Below are 21540 nucleotides of genomic sequence, written 5' to 3'. Positions count from 1 at the left end.
TAATTTGTAGAGAGAGCCCAGGCTGACTAACTTAGATATAAATGTCTATACTGAAGAAGCCAGTATTTAGTCAGAGGAATCCGATGCCCATCTTGTTCTAATGAAGAATTACCACACTCCTATGGAGACTGTTCCAGCAGTTCATCACCTTCACTGTAAAAATCAGGCACTTTATCTTCTAGTTTTGAATCTAACTCCAACTTCCAGCTTTGAATCTTGTTTTCTCTTTGTCAGCTGCACTAAAGACCTTGTTGGTACTAAGGGTTGTTAAAGCCAGAGGTGTTCTTGGGGCATGATGCTCTGTTGCCTTCCCCTTTACATAATCAGTTAGGCCAATACTGAGAGAGCAAAGCTCTACCCAGAAGTGAGACCTCTGAGATATATGAGAGTGACACTTGAAATGTGCTGTGTAGTATCTGCTGGCAGTTGAAAAACTCATTCCACAGCCCAGAAAGTTTCCTCATCAAATAAAGCCTCAGGCCATCAACATCTACAAAACTTACATTATAGGTATTTATCTTAACAAGCAAATCCAGACTTCATTAATGACTAAATGAAACCTCTCAAATACAAATGCTGTCTTCCCAGCTGCACAGACAGCTCTGTGGCTCTGTTGCTGCTCAGGGCTCTACAGCCACCTACTCAGCTGTCATTCACTAAAATCATAACAGTCCCTTCAACTTCTCCTCTTACTATTTGGGAAGGCAGTGAAAAGGTTCAGAAAGAGAGGGAGGGGATAGACTGTCCTGTGAAAAGTCAGACAACTCAGAGGAGGAAGGGAGAAATTAACACAAAGTGCACTTTTTTCCTTGCATAAGAGAAACCAGAGAAGCTGCTGAGGAACGCTGAAGAAAAAGATGCAGGTGTGAGGAGCACCATCAGATTCAAGATTTTGAACCCTTCTGGCAGTGAAAATTAGAGTTAGACCACATGCCCTCCTTCAATCTCACAGTGCTAAATAAAGAGCCAGCAATGTGTAGAGCTTGCCACAGCTCCCAAAGTTATTCTGAGACAGCCTGGCACCTTGTATTTCTCACAGCTCCTGCAACTTTAGTGGATATCTTTATAATTCCAGGCTTTGCATTTCTCTATCCCCTAAAAAATGATGTATCTTAAAGGACACTACATTACATGGACAATATTAGGATCCTTGTGGAGCTCTCTGCCATCCCACCTTAAATGTAAAAAGACTCCTGATTTCCACCAACTAGTAACCTGATATTAGAACAGTTTCAGCATATTTTACAGTTTTCCCACAATGCAGAAATTCCAGCACCTCCTATGGATTGTACACCTGCTGCACACAACAAAGGGGAACCCTTGTTTCCCTTTATGCCTGACCCAGAAATGATACCAGAAAAGTCACAGTCCTCAAAACATAACTTGCCTTTCACTAAGCAGCTGCAGTCCCAAAGATTTTTTTTTTTACCCTGCAATTCTTGCTGTAGTATCAGCTATTGAATTCCTGCCTGGCTTTAAACTTCAGCTGAACTCATGCTAGCTCACCTGGGAACTGCTACCACAGTTCCCTTGCCTTTGGTTCAGGAGCTCCCTGTGTTTCAGCTGAGGTAGTAGACAACTAAGGAATAGTACACAAAATATGGATTGCATCTGGCTTATAAGACATAGGGAAGGCTAAAGTAGCAGGGAGCTGCACTGGATCACAAACTCCACCACTTCATCATGAGGGTTTCAAAAAAAATTAATCTTTACATGGCTTCTTTAGCCCTTGTTAGGAAAACTACATTTTTGGCTGAGAAGAATTTCACCCTGTTTCAGTGCCATGTGACTGAACACTGCAAGAAACACACCTGTAGGTAAATTATGGCAAATAAGGGAAATTGTAGTGGAACACCAAGGTCTTATTTATTTTAGTAAGATTTTATTGCTCCTGAGAGGCACCAGAGTTGTGTTTCTCAAGGAAGAGCAGGAGCACTCCTGGGATGACAGAGTAGCTTAGTTTTCTTGTCAACTGTACCCCTGAGGTCTCTGAGGCCTCAGAGGTGTTAGCAGCCTTCTGAGGAGATAACAGCTGCCACTGGGCTTATTTTATTTGTGTTTTTATATGTACATCAAAACTGCGGCTATCAGAGTTGGATTTTAAATGGTCAAACTGAAAATCTAAATCGCCAGACTCTCCTTCAACTCCTCTCATTAAACCCAAACTGTCTCTTTTGCCCTATTCATAGATTTTTTTATCACAAAGCAGAAACATGGCATATCCACCATGGCTCCTCTTGGCAATTTCCAAACAACTGAGCAAGTGCAGGCTAGATTGAGATTCAGAACATGAGTTTCACAGCAGCATCCTTCTAACACACACCCAGAGCAGGGTGCTCACTGCTTCCACTGACTACTAAGTGTGCCAAAATAACAGCCTGCTCACACACAGCATATTAATTTGCCTTCAAGACCCCTCTGTACCCCTCCAAACCCATTTTTCCCATTCACTTAATTGTCTACAACCAAAGGTACTAGCTCCTTTTTACCCTTTGCTGCAACTGTACCTCTAACAAATTGGGATTTTCATGAGTGCGTGTAAGAGAAGAATCTGGCACTACAGAGAAGTCCTTCCTCCAAACAGCTCTTTAGCATACATTTCTTTGCAAATCCATAAAAAATAACTCAAACAAAAAGCCTGTGTACATGATAGATCAAGCCCTGGGGAGACACACGGAAGTGTAGAATAAAACATGTAGCTGCCATTATTGTCCTTGACCTGACAAGTGAACGCGTAAGGAAGTTTGGAATATTTCAGTGAAATAATTTATATAGCTGTACCTAAAGTTAGGATAAAATGCAAGTGAATAGAATTTACTTCCAAAAGTGATAAACATTTATCTCCATACTGTACTGTTGTACATTAACTTCAAATACACTGTGGAAAACTCAAGGGTATGTCAGTTCTTACTAGGAGAAACCACTGTATATTAATCACTCCCTACAGCTTTTATGTAGAATTAAGAGAAATCCCATTGTAAGAGCCTGAGCTATTTCTGTAAGTTGCATTCCCCTGGCTCAAATGATGAATGGGAAATACAGCAGTAAAATAAAAATAGGCACCTTTCCAGGTAAATGCTGTTGTTTAAAAAAAAAGAAAAACCCAACAAAGCCCTAGTAAAATACTGCCACAGGGATAAAAACATATATTTCAGTGTCACAAGAATGGCTTCGTTTTTTGCTGGTCTAATTAGGTAATAAAGAAATCACAGGTGTAGTGACTCCATGAGCTATTACCACACTTAAAAAGGGTCCACTGCGTGGCTAGGGACCAGTGTGTCAGTATTATCACCTGCTGTCACATCATTTTAGGAATGAAATAGCTCAATTTAACAAAGATTTTTAAAGAGAAGAGAAATCAATACATAGTTAGAAGCTTGTCAAGATTCTAAGCAACAGCAAAACTGCCAGAAAACAAACAAACAAACAAAAAGAGTCATGTTGGGCTTTGAATTTTCAATGACTCTTTGAATTCTACTGAGGCACTCAATGCAGGGCGCACTGTAATGCACCTCCTGGGATTCCACACACCCTAACCCTGTATCCTCAATCACTGCCAGATATGTGAGGGGGGAACATCCATAGCATAGAATTTGACATGAGTAGTTCAGGATTCTGATTTTAATTTTAACACAAGTGATACAAAAGCAAAAATACTATTTTTTTAAACGACAGCTTAAGGAACAGGAGAAAGTAGTGGGCTTAACTTGTTGGAACTTCCATCCTAAGCATCCCTCAGTTTTCAGAATGAGGTCTGCTACATACTATCTTGAAGAAATATAAAATCTGTTCAAGTGTCTTAGAGCTCAAATATTCACCTAAACTTAATTCTTGCTTAAATAAGGTACAGATCCAACTGCAACCACAGACCAGACTAGCACAGAAACCATGTGTGTGTGTGGTTGTGGTGGCAGATATTACCTAAATAAACCACCTGTCTCTCCGACCAAAATCAAATGTAACAGTTTGCCTGTCTTTAAATTTGATGCCCAGTGTCTCAAAAATGAGGTCTCCAAAGAAAAACCTTGCATTCAAATCCAGGGAGACTGCCCCAAGAGACAGAAGTAGCTGTGACTTAGCAGCCTGAGGGGTGAGATCCTGCTCCTGTCTGAGTCAGAGGCAAAAACTCTTGTCTCTGGCTGAAGGCTGGAGTTGTGGGCAGCCCCTGCTACCCAGCCCTGTGTGCAGATCGATCACCCAGCCTTTGCTCATCCTGCAGAGCTGTGGAGATGCGGATCCATTTTGCCACGCTCAGAAGCACCAGCCAGAAATCCCAGCAGAAGATCCAGCCCTGTGCTGAGTGGCAGTGGGGGAATCCCTGCCTGCTCCTCATTTCCTGCCTTCAGAGACCAGCAAGGAAAATGTGCAAGAGGTTTTGATTAATTCTGTGATTTTACACATTCTGTGTATGTGAATTAGGCTCTCACCCTGTACTTGAATCAAACAATGTCACCTCAGCTGGTTATTTTTTCTTACTGATAGAGAACATCCTAACCAAAAGGTATAATGACCACTAGGATAAGTAGCTTAAGCAGATAATAATCTAAATTTTTCCACGTTAAAAAAGTTCCAGTACTAGATATTTCCCAGGCATTTAAAAAGCACAATAAAAGGAACACACTGCAACCACACAGGCTGTGCAATTCTCCTGGAAAAAAATGTTTGTGGAAGTTCCTGTTCAGTTCCCTTACTTGAATTCACAGGTCACATAGCATTGCACCTTCCTCTTAAACACTACTGCTGGAAAAAGCAGTATTATTGGAGTTGGAAAAGGAGGCACTTCCCTAAAAAGCCAGCAAAGCATTTTACTATAGAACTTGATGAAAGGATGGTGAATACTTTGGCTGCTTCTTGAACACATCAACAGAAGGCATGAGAGAAACGGATACTACCTTTGTATTAAATATTAGCATTTCCCCTCACAGGGGAGGCAAAACACAGACAGGAGTGCTCTGCCTGAGCAGAGAGGGGTCAGGAGACCAACAGGTACCCTTTCCGAGCTTCAGGATATTTGAAATGAGTTGGTTTTCAGGCGAAGAGCCCTGAAGCCTCTCCCAGCCTGCGGAGCACCCCCGCCCCACCGCAGCGAGCTCCTCCCGGCTGCGGAGCCGCCGCATGCGGGGCCCCGGCACCCCCAGCCCCGCCGCCCCCAGCGGGTCAAGCCAGCAGGCAAAACACACCAATATATTTCCATCAGCACAAGATGGCAACCAGCACTTCTTCCGGCAGAGCAGCTGGATGCTTTTATTTTTTTCCTTAAGGGAGGAGGGGGATTATTGAAAAGGCATCCTGAATAGGTTCGGCGGTGTTTTTTTTGCTTTTTTTTTTTTTTTTTAATGGCATGAAGATAAATGTTCCCAGTAGTAATGCCGGGGGAAAGGCGAGGCAGCCCGCACAGCCCCCAGCTCACGCACACACATCGTGGTCATCAACTTGGCGAAGTTGGCCGTGCCGAGCCCCAGCGAGCCCCGCTCCCCCGGCACAGGGGGACGCCCCAGCCGCCCCAAATCCCCCGCCACCCCCTTCAGAGAGGGGACAGACACCAAGGGGGCAAGGACAGCCAGCAAAGCCCCCTCTGCTGCCTCCCCGGCAGCCCAGCCCCGGCAGCGGGGGCTCCGCACCGACCGTGCGGCGGCGAGCCGAGCGGGGAGCCCCGACACTTACTTACAGTCACTGGAGGCGCCAGCAGCAGGCACTTACCAGCATGTTTCCTTGCATTTTAGCCGTTTGAAACATTGCCTTTTCCTTCATTGTTGCCGTGTGTGTGCGTGCGTGTGCTGTTCCCCGAGAGTTACTTAATCCAGCGGCTGGATCACTTTAGTGAAGAACTGGCGTGCACTTGCGATGCCTCTTTTTGGTGTGGAGTGGAGGGGACTACGAGCAGCGGAGGGGGAGGGTGCCTGCTTTCTATCTTTTCCTTCCCCACCCTTTTCAATATATATTTTTCCTTTTGACCGAAAGGAGGGAAAAAAAAAAAAAAGAAAAGGAAAAAAAGGCAATAAAAATAAAGCACCCCTGTCAGAGGAGAGGCGAGGCGGGAGCAGCGGGGGTACCCAGCTCTGTCACCACCCGGATCCAGGTTTTGCCCTGCGGGAGCCGGCGGGGCGGGGTGGGCAGGAGGGAGCCGCACACACGCCCCCCGCCCCGGCCATGCCCGGCCGCCGCCCCGGGCCCGGGCGGTCCCGCCGAGCCGAGCCCACCCCGCAGAGCAGTTGCAGAAAAAGGGAGGGTGGGGAGGCAATAAATCAAAGAGAGGGGGAGCTGGAGTAGGCGGAGGGGCGGTCGCCCCCTCCGCTGGCCGTGCCCGGCTCGCCGCTCTCCCGGGGGGGGTTTACACACGCTTTTTACAACAGGGAGGGTGCGGGGAGAGGAGCCGCCTCTCCGGGTTAACTGTTCACCGGCTGAGCCGCCGCGGCCCCGGCCTGGCCACGGCTGGTGCAGGGAGGGTGGGGAATAGCACGGCGCTGCCGCGGGGAGCGGGGGATGCTCGGCGCGTTTCCATGGCTGCGCCCCGGCCCGCCCGCAGCCCCGGCCCCGCAGACCCTCCGCTGCCAGCCCGCAGGACGAGCGGGGCGCTCTCGGGGGATAGGGAGCTTCCCGGCGCTTGTCCCAACGCCAGGGTTTGGGATGCGAGGCGAGCCCCTCCGCACGCCGCAGGAACGGGCAGGGGGATGCCGGAGCTCGGTTCCCACACGGGAAAACGCAAAGCCAAGGGCATTGCCCGCGCCGGGCTGCAGCTGAACGCGGCGTGGCCTCTGTGCCTTTCCAGAGGGGTTTCCCATGGCTGTCACTGCAGTCCCTCGGCTGTGCTGCCCCACAGGTGGCTGGAGCAGCCGCCGGAGGACGGTGCTGCCCTGCTGCCCTTGTGAGAACGTGGTCCCTCCTCGCCTTGGTGCAGCTTTCCAGGCACGGAGCCTTGCCACACATCCCGGAGGTTTACACCTCAGCTTGCACACAGAAAAATAATCCTTGTGGAGTATGGTCTGTCTTGTCTCTCCCTGATGCAACAGAAGTAATTACATTTCAGGAGAATTAGGTGCCCATCGATTTCACAGGAACGGGGATGCTTTGCGTGTTGCTGACTCAAAAAGAGAGAAGAAACTGAGAAGTGATTTGCTTAATACCTGAGGAGGGAAACCAAGAAGAAAAAGCAGGAACTCCTCTTACCATCCAAGGTTTAACCAAGCCAATGGCTAACCCAAAAGCTCTCTTTCTTTCTTTTTTTCCAGCGAGGGAACTGCAGACATGTCCATGCATCCTTATTTTATGCCCATCTGTAGCTCTTTGAACTCTGCTCCTTCACAGTTTGCAGCATCGTCATAGGCAATGAGTGTTCAGTAGAAATAGGACACAACCTGTGCAATCTCATAGTGTTGTTCACACTCTAGTTTTCTTCAAGCCACCCAGCTGTTGAAAGATATTTAAATACAAACTCTTACCCAAGATATTGAGCAGGTATCTCAGAAATGGTGGTAATGGGAGAAGTGAGACTCCAAGACACCTGTGGGAAGTGCCAGTGGCAGGTGATGCTGGTACCTTTGAGAGTTCCCTGAGAGAGCTTTTGTTTTACAAAAATGCCACCCCTCACTGGAAGATCTTCACTACTCTCTCCCTTGTCTTTATTTGGGAATTGCTTATACCTTATACAAGATGCATTTTAAGCAGGAATTTCTTCATTATGCTCCTCAAATTCTGGTCTTGAGTTCTTTAATTTTGGTGTTTTGTCAAGCAGATCCTCTTCCATCTCAGTTTTTACCCTTAGGTGTTTTAATTACATACAAATGCAAAATATATCTGTGCTTGACTGTTAATAGTCCCATTTGCCTCCTGCATGACTTCATACACCAATAGAAATACTTACTATACATTGAACTCTGGCAGTAGTGGGGTTTTGGATATTTTCACCTCAGATTTGTCATAATGCAGTTGCAGTGTTTATCTCTTATTTTAATTTCATATTTAATTTATGCACTATTGGCATAAAAGTAGCAATTATCTTGATTAAAACAGCTTTGTTTAAAGTTGAGATTACTGGCAAAATGCTTAGCTTACCACTGACAATATCCAGGGCTTTTTCTTTTATTAAACATCAACCAGGGTCCATTTGGCTGGAATTTATACATTAATGCATTTCCACTTCTGCCATTGGAGGCTGACCCTATAATCCAGAGACTTCCAGAAACAGGAAACAAAAATGTTTTTAGGTGTTGTGCAAAATGACACTGATGACGTGGAAAAATGCCAAACACCTTACGAGAGAGAATTCTTGTTTACAGTTTTAATTCTTATTGTCTGACTCATTTGACACTTTCAGAAAAGACATAGTGAAAACTCTGGTTAGTTTTATGACCAGAGTCCACCCATGGATGTTTCCAAAGCTGAGTGGATAAAACCCTGGTCATCCTGGTCTGATGTGAGAGGTCACCTTGTTCTGAGCAGGAGGTTGGGCTGGAGACTTCCTGAGGCCTCTTCCAGCCAAGGGATCAGAGCACCCCAGACAGAGCGACTCTTTTACTTACAGAGGAAAATGTCTCTTTAATGAATGACTTATCTGTTGCTTTCTATGATTCCCAAACTGCATCCCTCGTGTTCCCAGAGAATTCAAGTTATGGTGATCACGACCGTGCTTGATAATTTTCACTCCTGAACCGTGCTTGGCTGATGGAACAGCTAAAACTTGGTCTCAGATCTAGAAGTGTAAGACTAAGCTGTGCTGCAGATTTCTACCTCAGGCAGTGGCCAGGTGATTCTGTTCAAACAGTCAATGACACTGTCCTTCAGATTTGGGACTTTTAGGGCAGCTACAAGTGATACCACCACAAAACTCCCTCACATGCATTAATCTGACTGGACTCCCTGTCATCCACCATTCAGACATCTTCTGAGCTTTTCTTCTTGATGGATGTTCTCCATGTCATCTTAACGGAAATTTGCTGGAGCTGCAACAAATACTCTCACTGAACAAGGAATCAAGTTTTTTATGATTAGGAAGTGACATGTTGAATGCAGAAAGTTGATCTGATATTTCTTCCACATTTTTGTAGAGAACATATATTTTTGCTTCATTTGAATAACGTGGAAGGACAGACAATCACCCTGGGACCCAATAAAGTAGTATGATTTAAGTAGGTAAAAAGCCTCCATATTTAAGACCAGAGATCTAGCCCAGGAAACCTCAATAAAACATGAAAATATTCCTTCATCATATCAGGCTTTTTCTCAGAGGGAAAATGTGAAAATTCATTACTTTTGCATTCCTTGGTTTAGTCTCAGTGCATCTTTGCCAGTAGATTTACTTTTTATATGAATATGGGAAGGTTTGGCCCAGACTCATCTGCATCTTAACAGCAAGTTATGAAGTAAAACCCCTGTACAAAAATGGGTTTATTTGCAACCTGTCCATTTGTATCTAAGGTGTATAACAGGAGGAAAACCCTGGGAAATCAGAAAGTTTTAATTTTAAATCTGATCTAGATATAGCCTCTGTATCTCAGGTACTATGACAACACCAACATGGCATCTTCATCCACCAACATTTTTATGGGCCATTTTGAGAAAATGTGCTTTTCTGACATCTCTCAGAGAATGAGATCTAGCAAAAAAAAATAAAGCCTCATAGATATTCTATTCTTTGTGGGTTTCAGTACTCTGAGGCTGACTTTCTTTATCTGAGAAGGAACACAGGCTACAATGCTTACATCCTATTCACAATTCTTTATTTAAAGCCGCGTTGATAAGAGACTGGGAGAATTTATTTTATCAAATAAAACCCATTCAATGCATTTGGTGCTGGCTCTCCCGATTCTCCAAGCAAGCCTAGGAACAGTCTTTCTGAATAGAAGGAAAGAATTAATTCCACAAAGTATTAGCTGGCTGCAGAGCACACACATTCATTTTTCAATATTTTGAAAGAAAAATCTTTTGAGGGTGTAAGACCATAGGCAAACACAACAGCTGTTGTACTAAGAGGCAGTTTTAAGAGCATTAGGATTTCACTTCCTCTCCTTAATTTAAGGTTACTTTTTTCAGTCTCCAATAAAAGTATTTGTGTTTCCAAAATACAACAAATATATTTTTCTTCTCAGTCAGACCCTTTTGTGAGGATCCTGTCTTCTACCTTTCAGCTTGATGCCACAAGCCTATGCCCAGGTTTCTGTCCAAACCCAATTTCAAGACTGTGTTCTCTAAGATTGGGCTAAGCCATATTACTCTTTTGCTCTGAGTTCTCCCCATCCTCTGCATCCCACCAGACCAGGTCCCCAGCACATTGTTTTGTCATGTAACTCACATCTCCTTCCCCTCACTGGGCCCACAGTCTCAGCTGAGCAGGGGAGGAGGCTGATTTGCACTTTCTGTCAAACATCTATGAAAGCTGATGACTTCCAGCAGAAAAGCTGAGAGGGAACCCATCCCAAATGCTCGAGATCAGACATCACTCAGAATGGAAGGAGCTCAGGAAGTCTCCACCCCAAGCTCCTGCTGAATTAGTGTCAGCTCTGAGGTCAGACCAGGTTGCTCAGAGCTTTGCCACATCTTGAGACCCTGCAGGAATTGGGGTTGCACAGCCTCACTAGGCAACCTGTCCTGAAGGCTGACTGCTTTCACAGGGATAAAGATTTCCCCTGTATTCAGTCTGAACTTTTCTTGTTTCAACATGTGCCTGTTGCTTCTCATCCTCCTGACACACCTCACTGCGAAGAGCTCGGTTCCATCTTCTCAAAAACCTCCCCAAAAATTGGAAAGCTGCTGCCAGGTCACCCCAAAACAATCTCTTCTCCAGGCTGAACCAGTCCACCTCCCTCAGCCTCTCTGCAAGGTTAAGTGTTCCTGTCCCTGATCATCCTTGGGGGTTTTCTGCTGAACTTGCCCCAATTTATATCAGTCGTGCAGTGAGGCCCCAAAACTGAAGCACAGATGTGGTCTAATGAGTGCCAAGAAAAGGAGACAACAGCTGAGGCAAAGATCATCTCTAGTACTTGCTTTGTTATTCAATTATAATATTTGACAGGAACAGGATTGGTGGGATCCCAAATAAAATGGTTGAGTGTTACACTGTGCAATCCTAAATAAGTCAGAAACAGCTTTAGTAATAGTAAGCATATTCCATAAGAGTATTTAGTAATGCAACACTGAAAAAACCCTCAGAGAATTACAGCAAGGAATATTTTTTTTCTTCCTAAGTGGATCAATTTTGAGAATTTCATTGCTCAAGCCAAGCTATGTCTCTTCTGAAAAATCCTCACTCCTAATATCCTAAAACTGCCCAAGTATTTACAGCTTCTAGTCTGGACTTCTAAGGAAGTCTTGGCTTGTCTTCCAGAGAAGAAATTGGAGGGAAAATAAAGTAAATACACAGTTAAATAAACTTAAAATTTACTTCAGAGGATCACTAGTTCTTCAAGAGATTAGAATAATGACAGAGCAGCTGCTGTTGAAAAGTTAATATTTGCTAGCTCTTATTCCATGAGGGTGCTTAAGCCATCTTTGTTAACATAAATGGAAGAGTCTGAAAAAAAGGAGATTGTACTATCTTAGACAGAATCCTCTATTTCCTGAGGGAATAGTGAATATGATAGAAACCTCTGAATTTTAGAATTATATTAGAATTATGTATATTTTGATAATTTTTTAAATTATTAGATTTTGTTGGGTTACTACCAACTTGTTCTCCACCCTTTTTTTTTTTTTTTGATAGCACGTTCATTTGCTTCTCATCCCTTCCAGTTTAAATTGGACTTTAAAACTTCACATGTTCAGGGTGTTTGCAATGGAACAGCTGAACACTGCTGTCTTTGAGAAAAGACTGACATGTTCCAGTTACACCAACAGGAGTGTATTTTCCCAAGGGTATAATTGGACAGTTTATTCCTCATGTACCAATTTCCCAGGGGGAATGGGAGGGCTCAACATATCGTGTGTCTCCTGACACTAGTGAGACACTAAATACTCACATATGAACTTTGACATTTAGTTCTCAGAAAACTTAGTAATTTGTTAGATTCACCAAGGTTTTGGCTTGAGACACATCACCTCTGGACAGCTACCTGGAACTCAGTCATCTCCCCATGAGCCCTGAGTGAATTATTCATCTGCAAACAGAGCATGGGGTCACTACAGAGATGCCCAGCTTGCTTTCATGTAGCCCATGATAAACCCAAGAGCTTGAAGACTCATGTGGGGCAGTGCCTTTTATTTTGTTGTGCTGACACCTCACTTGGCCCAGGCAGAACCTTCTGTGCACTCACAAAGGCAGATTGGATGGGGAGGTCTCAGGCTCATATCCACAACAATAATGAATAATGAGTATTTTACTTCCTTAGGTGACGCTGTTGAGGTAGGACGGGAATGAATAGACTTTGTTCAGAAGGCTGAGAGTATAACTCTGATTTATTTCAAAATGAATTGCTCTTTTATACAGAGCTTTGTGCAGACCAACTCTATTGGTCCTGAAGTGAAAACATCTCGCACTATTGGTGTGCAGTGAATGACGTACAGTAGTAAAACCTAACTATAAACAATATGAACAACAAGAGAGATAAAGAACCTTATTTACATTCTTTCTCAGCACTTTCTCAGGCTTCTGCCTGGTTAGAAATTTTCTGTTTTCTCTTTGACTGAATCTGAATCTGAGACCTACACTTAGGTAGAAGTATTTCATACACAAGGTTTCTTCCTAAGACAAGCAGCAGATAAACTCTGTAGTACAGCCCAAATGAAGTGATGCTGACAGCTGCAGGAGGGCAAAATCTGGAGGATTTCTACTAGAAGTATAGATTCTGCATTAAGGCTTCTTGTTTTTTCACATTTCCAGCTTTTAAACTCCATTAATAAAAGCTAAAAATACACTGAGTTCAAATAATTACTTTTCCATGAATGAAATTGAAGTCGCTAAAGGATTCAGAGTAGGAGGAAAGGCATTCAGAATATGATTTCTGCATCATGTCTGGGCATATGAAATTTAAATGTATGGGGAAGCTGGGAAAATCTGGCAACATCATTAGGATTACCATTAGTAACAGGAAAATGCTAATAAGAAGCATTATGGGACCTTGTTTTTCAGGCAAGTACCACTTCTGGTTAATCAGAGCTGAAGTTTTTTATACTTCAAAACTACAAGACCTGTTATAGAATGATAAACTCCTCATTAATCTCTTCTAGCAAGTATCCTCATCCTTAAATATACTTTGGATTTCCATCTGGATTTCACCAATTCCAGTGCCTAGCAAATGGATCCCATTGTGTTTGCTAAATTAAGAGTATCCTGTGCCACCAAGCTTCTCCCAGTACAAGTGGAGACTGCAGAGCTTTAAAAACAAATGCATAAATCCACACAAAAGCCTAACTAGAATATAGTATGCTGAAAGCAACATATGTGCTAAGGTTTTCTCATTACCACTGAAATGAAAATATAGACAGACTTGTGGTAAACATTTGAAAGTTTGTTATGCAACAGATTTTATCCTCTGAAACAAGTTTAATTCTATCTCAATACCATTCTGACAATCTACATTTTTTAATCACAATTATGTTGAGAATGCAAAAAGCATCAAAATCTCCTTCACTTGTGCTCACTCCTGACAGTGATTCCAGCCAAGTTGGAAAGATACCAAAACCACAAGTCCCAGAACCAAGAAGGATCTCACATATTGCCAAGAAAATGCCAAGCACTCAGAGCCAAAGAGGCTCATCCCATTGAAATCATCACAAGTCCTGACACTGAAGCCACAGCTGCAGCCAGGGTCTAGCCATAAACTTGCCTCCAACTCCACCATGAGTCAAACTCTACTGGTATAAAATAGCACAGTTCCCATTTAAGCCAAGCAGAAAACCTGGACCCAGAAATGAACCTTCTGTTTAGCACAAGCCCCAGTGATAACCCGTTCCTGAATGCCTTTGGTATATGTTATTTCACTATCCAATGCATTAGTCCTGCAGATAACTTATTTTGTGAATATCAATGGGTTTCTATTTAATTTGTGAAGCTGTATAGGATCTTTTAGGTAGATAATTTAATGCTTGCCAACTTCCATTAATTTTTAACTAGGCCTTCTAGCCTGGAAGACATACTGAAACATTCTCATTTCAGATCAGGTGGGTCTCTCTTTTGATTAAAGAGCCAATTTTTTTTCTTCCATTGTGATATGGATGATTAAATTTCTCTGCTAATTATCTGTATCACCTCAGAACACCCTGTGCCTGACATAAAATATTTCAACAAAATAAGACTACATTTAATTGCATTGCTCCTTTTCTTAATGATGAGAGGTTGATATAGGCCTGTCTATTCATTTTGAGTTCTTCTCCACCTTGAGGGCAAAGATAACATTTCTTGCTGTTGGATGATGTTCTTACAACAGCAGCAAATGTGTTTTTCTCTACTTTGTAGTGGAATTGCAGCGGAATGTTAGTAAATTAGTTGACCAAATAAATTAGGTGCTTTACAGGCATTTTAACACACAGTTTACTCTTAGGAGTATTTTATGAGCTAGTTTCTTAATTTTTTGAGGCTAGGTATCTCCCATTTGAAGAGCTTGATATGCCTACAAGTAATCTTGTTGTCTATTGGTGTGAATCAATTGCTAGGATGGTCTTTTGGAGTTCTCCAAAGTCAAGGATTTAGTTAATTTGTTGTGACAATCACTCAATTTTAATTATTTGAGTTTATGAAAGTATGAACTCTCTAGATTACGGCTTTCACTTTATCACATTTATAAAATATTGGAGCAAACAGAGCCCTGACATCTATCCAATAATATAAAAAATTACCATAGAATTGTTGTTTTTCCAGTGCTACATAGATAGGTAGAGACAAAAAGTTATCTCTGAATGTCTAAAATATTTAGAAATATTATCAAGTATCTAATTACTTTTGTGAGTTTTCAGCTCCAAATCAAGGAATTTAGAATGCAAATGATAATTTACATCATAATTTTGCCTTCAGTTAAAGACAGTGCTGCCAATTAATGGAATCAAAAGGAACTTTGGAAAAGTTGTTGTTGTTATTCTTCTAGGTTCAGGTTGCCAGCCTTGTGGTAGAAGAACCAGAGTTTAAACCTGCCTTGGACTGTATTTTGGGGAAGTTCTCTTTTACAGGGAATCACAAATTAACATATCCTCTCAATATCTTTCTAATGTACCCTAGTTTGTCTAATTTAGATACAGTCATTTAAAGGCGAGGAAACAACTAAGTAAGGAAAATGGTGTTCATTGCAACAATGCAAGGAAAGAAACAATCAAATATATTTAGAAGCCTCATAGAAAAAAATCAGGATTATACCATCCTTCACTTATGAAGACGTATAAATGGGGTTTCAGGAAATTCAGCTATTGAGGCTCATGATGTGGAGGTGAGAAGAACCTCTGGAGACTCTCAGTTAACTTAGGCAGACCCAGTGTGTCCAAGCAGATGAATAAAAACATCGTTTTTTGTTCAGTAAAGGGAGGCAGAGAGAAGCTTACCAGGATACACTACAGAAAAATATGAGAAAAAAAAACCTGGCTCAAAACTTTGGGGTCCCTCCCTCTTTCTCTCAGTTACTGTCCAGGCAACTCACCTGGCTCCTGAGTGGAAAATGCATGGAAAATTTTAATGATGTGGAAAATTTGAATGATTTGAAAATTTGAGCTATCTCTCTGAACAAAACCTCTTTGTGCCTGGAGGCTGGGGAGAAGATGGCATCTGCTGTGTGCTGACCACTGGGTTGCCATCATAGCTCCTCTGACGGGGAGCCACCTTTCCAGGAGAGAAAAATTTCAGTTTTTTGGGTGCCACCAGCTCCAGCAAACACATTCGCCACGTGATCCCAAAACCAAGAATTTTAAAGATGTTTCTCAGAGCAGCAGTGAGTGAGGGATCCTGGCCAAGGCTGCTGGCAGGAGGAGACTTTGAGCTGCAGGCTCGGCGGACAGGAGAAAGCCATGGCCATGATGAAATGCAGGATGCTTGTCTGGAATTCAGTGTGGAGCCTCTCTGTGCTTTCAGTGGGCTTTCATTATCTATTTTGTTTTCTATTTCAGTCTCAGTTGTTCTCTTTCTTTTTTTTTTTCTGAGAGAGGAATAGAGTTCAGTGACTGGTTTGGCAAGAGGTTACGTACGTATAATCTTTTGCATAACAAAATATAATTAGAAAATGTAAATATAACTTAACTCTATTACTGCACTGAACAATAAAATGACCACAACACAGGCTACTGTGGTGTTCTGATAATTCATCATCTAAATTACACACCACATCTCCATTAGACTGCCCTTTTCTACAAAATTCATCTTGCCTTGTTGTGGCTGAAAAACAAAACCAATTTATTTAACACCAATACAAATGAAGCTATGAATTCAGTAACAAGAGGAAACGTTTTGAGGATTACAATCTTCTCTTACAGATAAGAATATATTTTTATGCTGACTTTTTTAAAGGAAAAACTATTCTTCATGAGTGATCTTGTTTTGAAATGCGGCTGTTTTACATCATGGGAGCTCATAATACATTAACCCTTTCTACAGGATAGATCCTTGGTTAACTGATCTTGGCTTTCAGCTACTGGATTTTTTTACCAGGTGTCTTATGCACATCATGGATACTGACAATGTGCCTTGCACAAGGAATGTTAACCAGAAACAACAAGGGGATAAAACATCAAAGCCTGGTTACAAGACAGCAAAACCTTCTCCCTACACAAGCAAGGAGAATATGTGGAAGTTTCTGTGGGAATTCTGGCCATAAAAACTTTTATTTATCAAAACCTGGAAGTTTTGTCTAAAAACTGTTTAGTTTTAAAATAGATGATTAGGAATTTACTAAGTCTCTCATTTCCATTGAAGCTGAGTCCTGTAAGCTCCAACAACTGGTGCACCAAGTGAAGTTTTACAGACTGCTGAAAATTAAAAAATCCGTCTACCATTTCTCACAAGCTAAGCTAATATATATTTTAAAAATACTTTTTGTAACCAAATCTTGCATATTTATAAGAAAAGTTATCGATTTCTGTAACATCTATATGCAAGACATTTTACAAGTTGAACCCATCTCAATTGTCATGTATATAGTTAAAACAAAACAAAACAAAACAAACAAACAAACAAACAAAACCACCCAAAAAAACCAAGCAAGAGGAATCACTGATTCCAAGGATGCAATAGTGGCAAATTCAAAATGTAAACAACACGTTTTGACCAATCCATGCTGTAAAAGGACACAGAGATCAAACACAGGGCAAAATGGGAAGAGTCAGAATAACACTGCCACAGTGGCTCTGAAATGGAAATATGTGGAGCAAAAGGAATTAAAGCCAGTGGAGGACTTGCAGCACGAAAGCAAGATGTGAGTGTAATTCAGACATTTGGGTCTACAGATGAAATCATAAGAATTTCAGCTCAGCCCACGCCTCATTTTGGAACCTTTTCAGCTCCATTGGCATTGAGGTTTGTGACCTGCACAGCTGTCCTGGGTTCACACAGACCTGGGTACCCAAACAAGTGCCCTGATTTTGGGTAGCCACAGCTCATTTGTGTGTTTGGGTTGCCTGCAAACCAACATCCAGCACCCATTCCACAGCTTTGGGGCAAGGTGTCCTCTCCTCAGCCCTTTCCATAAGGAAAGAGGTGGATCCCCAAGACCTCTAGGGCCAAGAGCTATAACACACGTGCAGACTCCCTTAGAAGTTGAGGAGGAGAACTTGGAAGCAGTTTTTATGGAGAAAAATGACATTATTTTCTCAAAACTTTACTGAGAGATAAAATTTATATTCCTGTGTCTGCTGCTGTAGGTAGAAGTGGATTGAGATCCTAACCCCAGGCAGTCACTCACTCTCTTTTGTCTCCCATTCAGTTCCTCACAAATGCTTGCTACCTTCTTGAAATTCAAGTGTTCTGTGTTTTTATAGGATACAAAGAAAATAACTCAAAGCAGGTCTTACAAATCTGGGCCAAGGTCAGAGTGTAGCAATTTGATGTAGCTCCAAATGCTGCAGGAGATTGGCCATTACAGTTTTATGCCTTTACATTCTCTTGAAATAATTGCCTTTTTAAAAATTAAATAAAAAGTAGGCAGTTTTTGGTACAAGAGATACAACTTCTTAACCAGTTGCAACATGCAGTCTGCTAAAGCAGTTGCTCTGGTACTATTTACCCCTTTGTAAGAGAATTTGAAATGAAGGTGCTTATGAGACAGGAGCTAGGTATATGTGTTTTGGTGCTCTCTTTTTTTGTGATGTTCCTCAGGCTGCTCTTGCCTGTGCAATAAATACTCCATCTATTCTGGTTTCAGCTGAGTCTGACTTCTGTGTGAATTTATGCGTCTATGAAGTGAATAAATTAGATGTGAGCTGAGATGAAGGAACGTAAGAGAAATTATTTTCTTTTCCTTATAACTCCCACAGATTAGTGCCATAGCTATTGTTTTTAAAATTAAAAATGGCAGAGTACCAGTTGAGTTAACACAATACCTCTGTAATACTTAGAGAATGGAATTCACGCTGGCTCCTGCACAAGTAAAATGGAGGTGGGTGTTTCTTCTTCTTTCGTGTGCATTACAGAAAAATGGCTTGGCCTCACTCCTCTGTGAGAGATGCTGCCCAACCTCCTGTCTGTTTTTGTGCAATGTGCTCATGCTCCAGGCCCCTTTCTCTTCATTCTCTCCCCATCTACTTCCAAACCCTTTTAAGCTGCTTGTCTTTGAAGACAATCAGCCTATCAACCAACCCTTCACATTTGCCTTCATTTTCCCAAACTGTTTTCCATGGCTTATCTCCATATTTTCTCTCATTCTCCATGATATATTCCATGTATTTTTTTTAAATAGCTTGTGCTTTACAGTGGTCTAGAGCTCAATTCTCAGGCCTGAGCTAACAAAGCCATTTGTGCAATTGTTTACCATTTGTGCTACAATGAAGTGGAAATCTGCGTGCTGCCCCACAGTTTGCACAGCTCCAGCCCGTAAATGGAAAAGGAACTAAAATGCTGTGACATTTTTATGAATACAGAAGCAATTAAGTGATGGACGTAAGTTTGTAAATCGTATTAATTAAAGAGGACTGATGCAGCACAAAAGAAAGATGGTTCAATGAGGATTTGTCATGTCTGCTGATATTCTTCTGTGACCTCAGGCAATACATGGGCTAGTTCTTGAAATGTCTATAAAGGACTCACTGTCTTCCACAGGGCTGAGTGCCAGGGAGCAGCAAAAGCAGGGCTGCTCCTCAAGGGACAAGGAGCTGGGAGATACAGGGCACCACCCCACAGACCTGATAAGATCTGTGCTGATAAGAGCTCCATCCAGCTGAAATGGGGTGTCAGATGCAGGTCTGTTCAAGCTCCAGCAGCTCCCGAGACAAGACCATCGAGGAAGGTTTGGGGGTGCACCCAGGGAGGGCAGTGCCTGTCCAGCCAGTGCCAGGACAGCAGGAGGCTGGGCTGGGCTCAGGGACACCTACCCAATGGAAAAATTAGGACACTTCTAGCTCTATTCCAGGCTTATCATTGGGAAACAGGTTGTGATGTTCAGGATTTGTCCTAAGAATATCACTTAGAAGCCAAAAGTTGTTACAGTCAGGGAAAGAGATTTGCCAGCAACTGTTCGGGTCTTAACCTGCAAACCCTTTTTATTGAATATTCACTAACAAAATGGGAAAAGAATTACATCAATCAAATAACAGACTTTGCAGGTCTGCTTGCACCCAGCAATCCCACCCAGCTCCTCCAGGCACTGGGCAGGGTCCAGTGAGCTGCCTCCCACACCCAGCCTTGTTCACCCTTTCAAAGCACAGCTGTAGCATCTTCTCTGTGGAGGAGTTCTGTGCCACCCAAAAAACCCCAAAATCTCAGATTTCAGGATACCTAAGATTCAGGATGGGACCTCCATGCAGTTTTACTTCAGCACATAGGGGTTGGTTGGGGATGATTAAAAACCCCTCAACCCCACAGTCACAGGAGCTCCTTAGAGAGCAGAGCTGTTCTCTGTGCAGTTGTAGCTCCTGACTCAAGGAGTTTGCACCAGTTTCTGCCTTCAAACACATTTCCCAGTGCAACCAGATTGTGCCCAGCCTAAGAGACCCCAGCACAAAGTTCCCACAGAGATTGAGAGAGTGCCTGGGACCCTACAAGACATCAATTACTGGAACAAATGCCAGGATTTGACTTTTCCTAAGGAAATTCTGAAATCAAAAGCTGATGAGGTAGACTTCCCTAGACTTCAAGAGCAACTTCCATGGTCAGAACTCTCCACTGGTACAGTAGTCCTCCTTTTCTGCCTACACACCATTCAAATATCCTTTTCTTTTTTAATAATTTCTTCCCAATCTCAAGCATCTGACTTTCCTCTGGCTCTTTTGGAGGCGCTGCCCCTGAAATGAACTGTAGAGCCATGGGCACAGTAATTCATCATACACTTTTCACCACTGATCATTTGTTGCCTACCCCATTTTTTTCCAGGGACTTTAACTCCAAAACTGATGGTGAAATAAATAGATAAATAAATCAGCCAGACAGAAATATCTCCCCTTCTATTACCTGCTGCTCTAAGATATGCTGGTTTCCTCCTTGCCTCCAAATTTAGTTTTGACTGTGGAGCAGCTCAGATAATATTCAATCTCCATTCCTCTTTCAGGTTATCTGTATATAAAACCAGCATGAAAACAGCAACCTGCTGGCTCTGGAAAACTATAGTGCTATTGGAAAGAGCTTTTTGAGTTTCAGGGTTTTCACCACAACCTTCTAGCACACCAGGGTGCAGATATACAACTACATAGCAAAAAAAAACCTGAACCTTGTCAGCACAACAGCTCTCAGCAGCTTTCTGGTTCCCACTGCTGCCGGGGCATCCAGGGAAGACTAAAGGAGACCTGTAACAGGAGCCTTACAAATGCCACCAGCTGATCCTAACATGCTTTTGGCACTGCCAGAGGGACAGACAATAATGCCCCACTGTGCTGCTGTCTGGTCTTTTTTCAGTACAGATAAAATCTGAGCACAGAGACAGAACAAAGAACAGCTGAGCAGTGTCCAGTCAGACACTGATTTACTTTTTGGAACCGACATATTTTTGACACAGCATTTCTGGTTATAAACAGAGCCTGACAGAATTACCAAAAAATTATGAGCAAGGACAGAAATTGGAAGTGGTTTGGTGAGGCCAAGAAACCTTCTTTACCATCTCACCTAACACAGAAAAACAACAAATGAGAAATTACATTAAAACAAAATAAATTACAATGATTTGTGCTTCAGCCAGCACAAGTCAACACAATTCTGTTCAGGACAGAGAACTTACCCTGATTTACATTAGATGAGCACCTGGCCTCATATACTTTATGATTCATCACAGCAGATTTAGCTTTCATGGGCATGACCTCCTAACTCTGGGATCACTCTTGTAGAGCTGATGCCAAATGCACTCTGTCACAGATGTGTATGTTTGTAACTATTATTTCAAGCACACACCAAATGAGCCTTGAAATCCCAGTACATACTTAGAATTAAGATGCAGCATTGCTTCATGCCTTGACTGCAAGTAGCTGCATCCACACTGAAATGCTCAGTAAATGTGT

The 21540-nt window shown here is 42.5% G+C and overlaps 1 protein-coding gene across 2 annotated transcripts in view; it reads right to left on the bottom strand.

Moving 5' to 3' along the window:
- DPP6 (dipeptidyl peptidase like 6) overlaps positions 1-21540 on the bottom strand; it is a 545428-nt gene that overhangs the window by 478717 nt on the left and 45171 nt on the right. The window contains exon 1 of one of the 2 annotated variants that reach the window (XM_030264258.4): positions 5701-5895. The exons of the other annotated variant lie outside the window; for it this stretch is intronic. Coding sequence (XP_030120118.3) covers positions 5701-5751 — 51 coding nt within the window. The 5' untranslated portion in view covers positions 5752-5895. Of the gene's footprint in view, positions 1-5700; positions 5896-21540 lie in introns of those variants that run through there. 2 annotated transcript variants of the gene reach the window in all.

Source organism: Taeniopygia guttata, chromosome 2 (genome assembly GCF_048771995.1).
Source record: "Taeniopygia guttata chromosome 2, bTaeGut7.mat, whole genome shotgun sequence".
Lineage (NCBI taxonomy): Eukaryota > Metazoa > Chordata > Aves > Passeriformes > Estrildidae > Taeniopygia > Taeniopygia guttata.
Note: the sequence above shows the minus strand (reverse complement) of the source record. Positions and strands in the feature narration are given on the sequence as shown.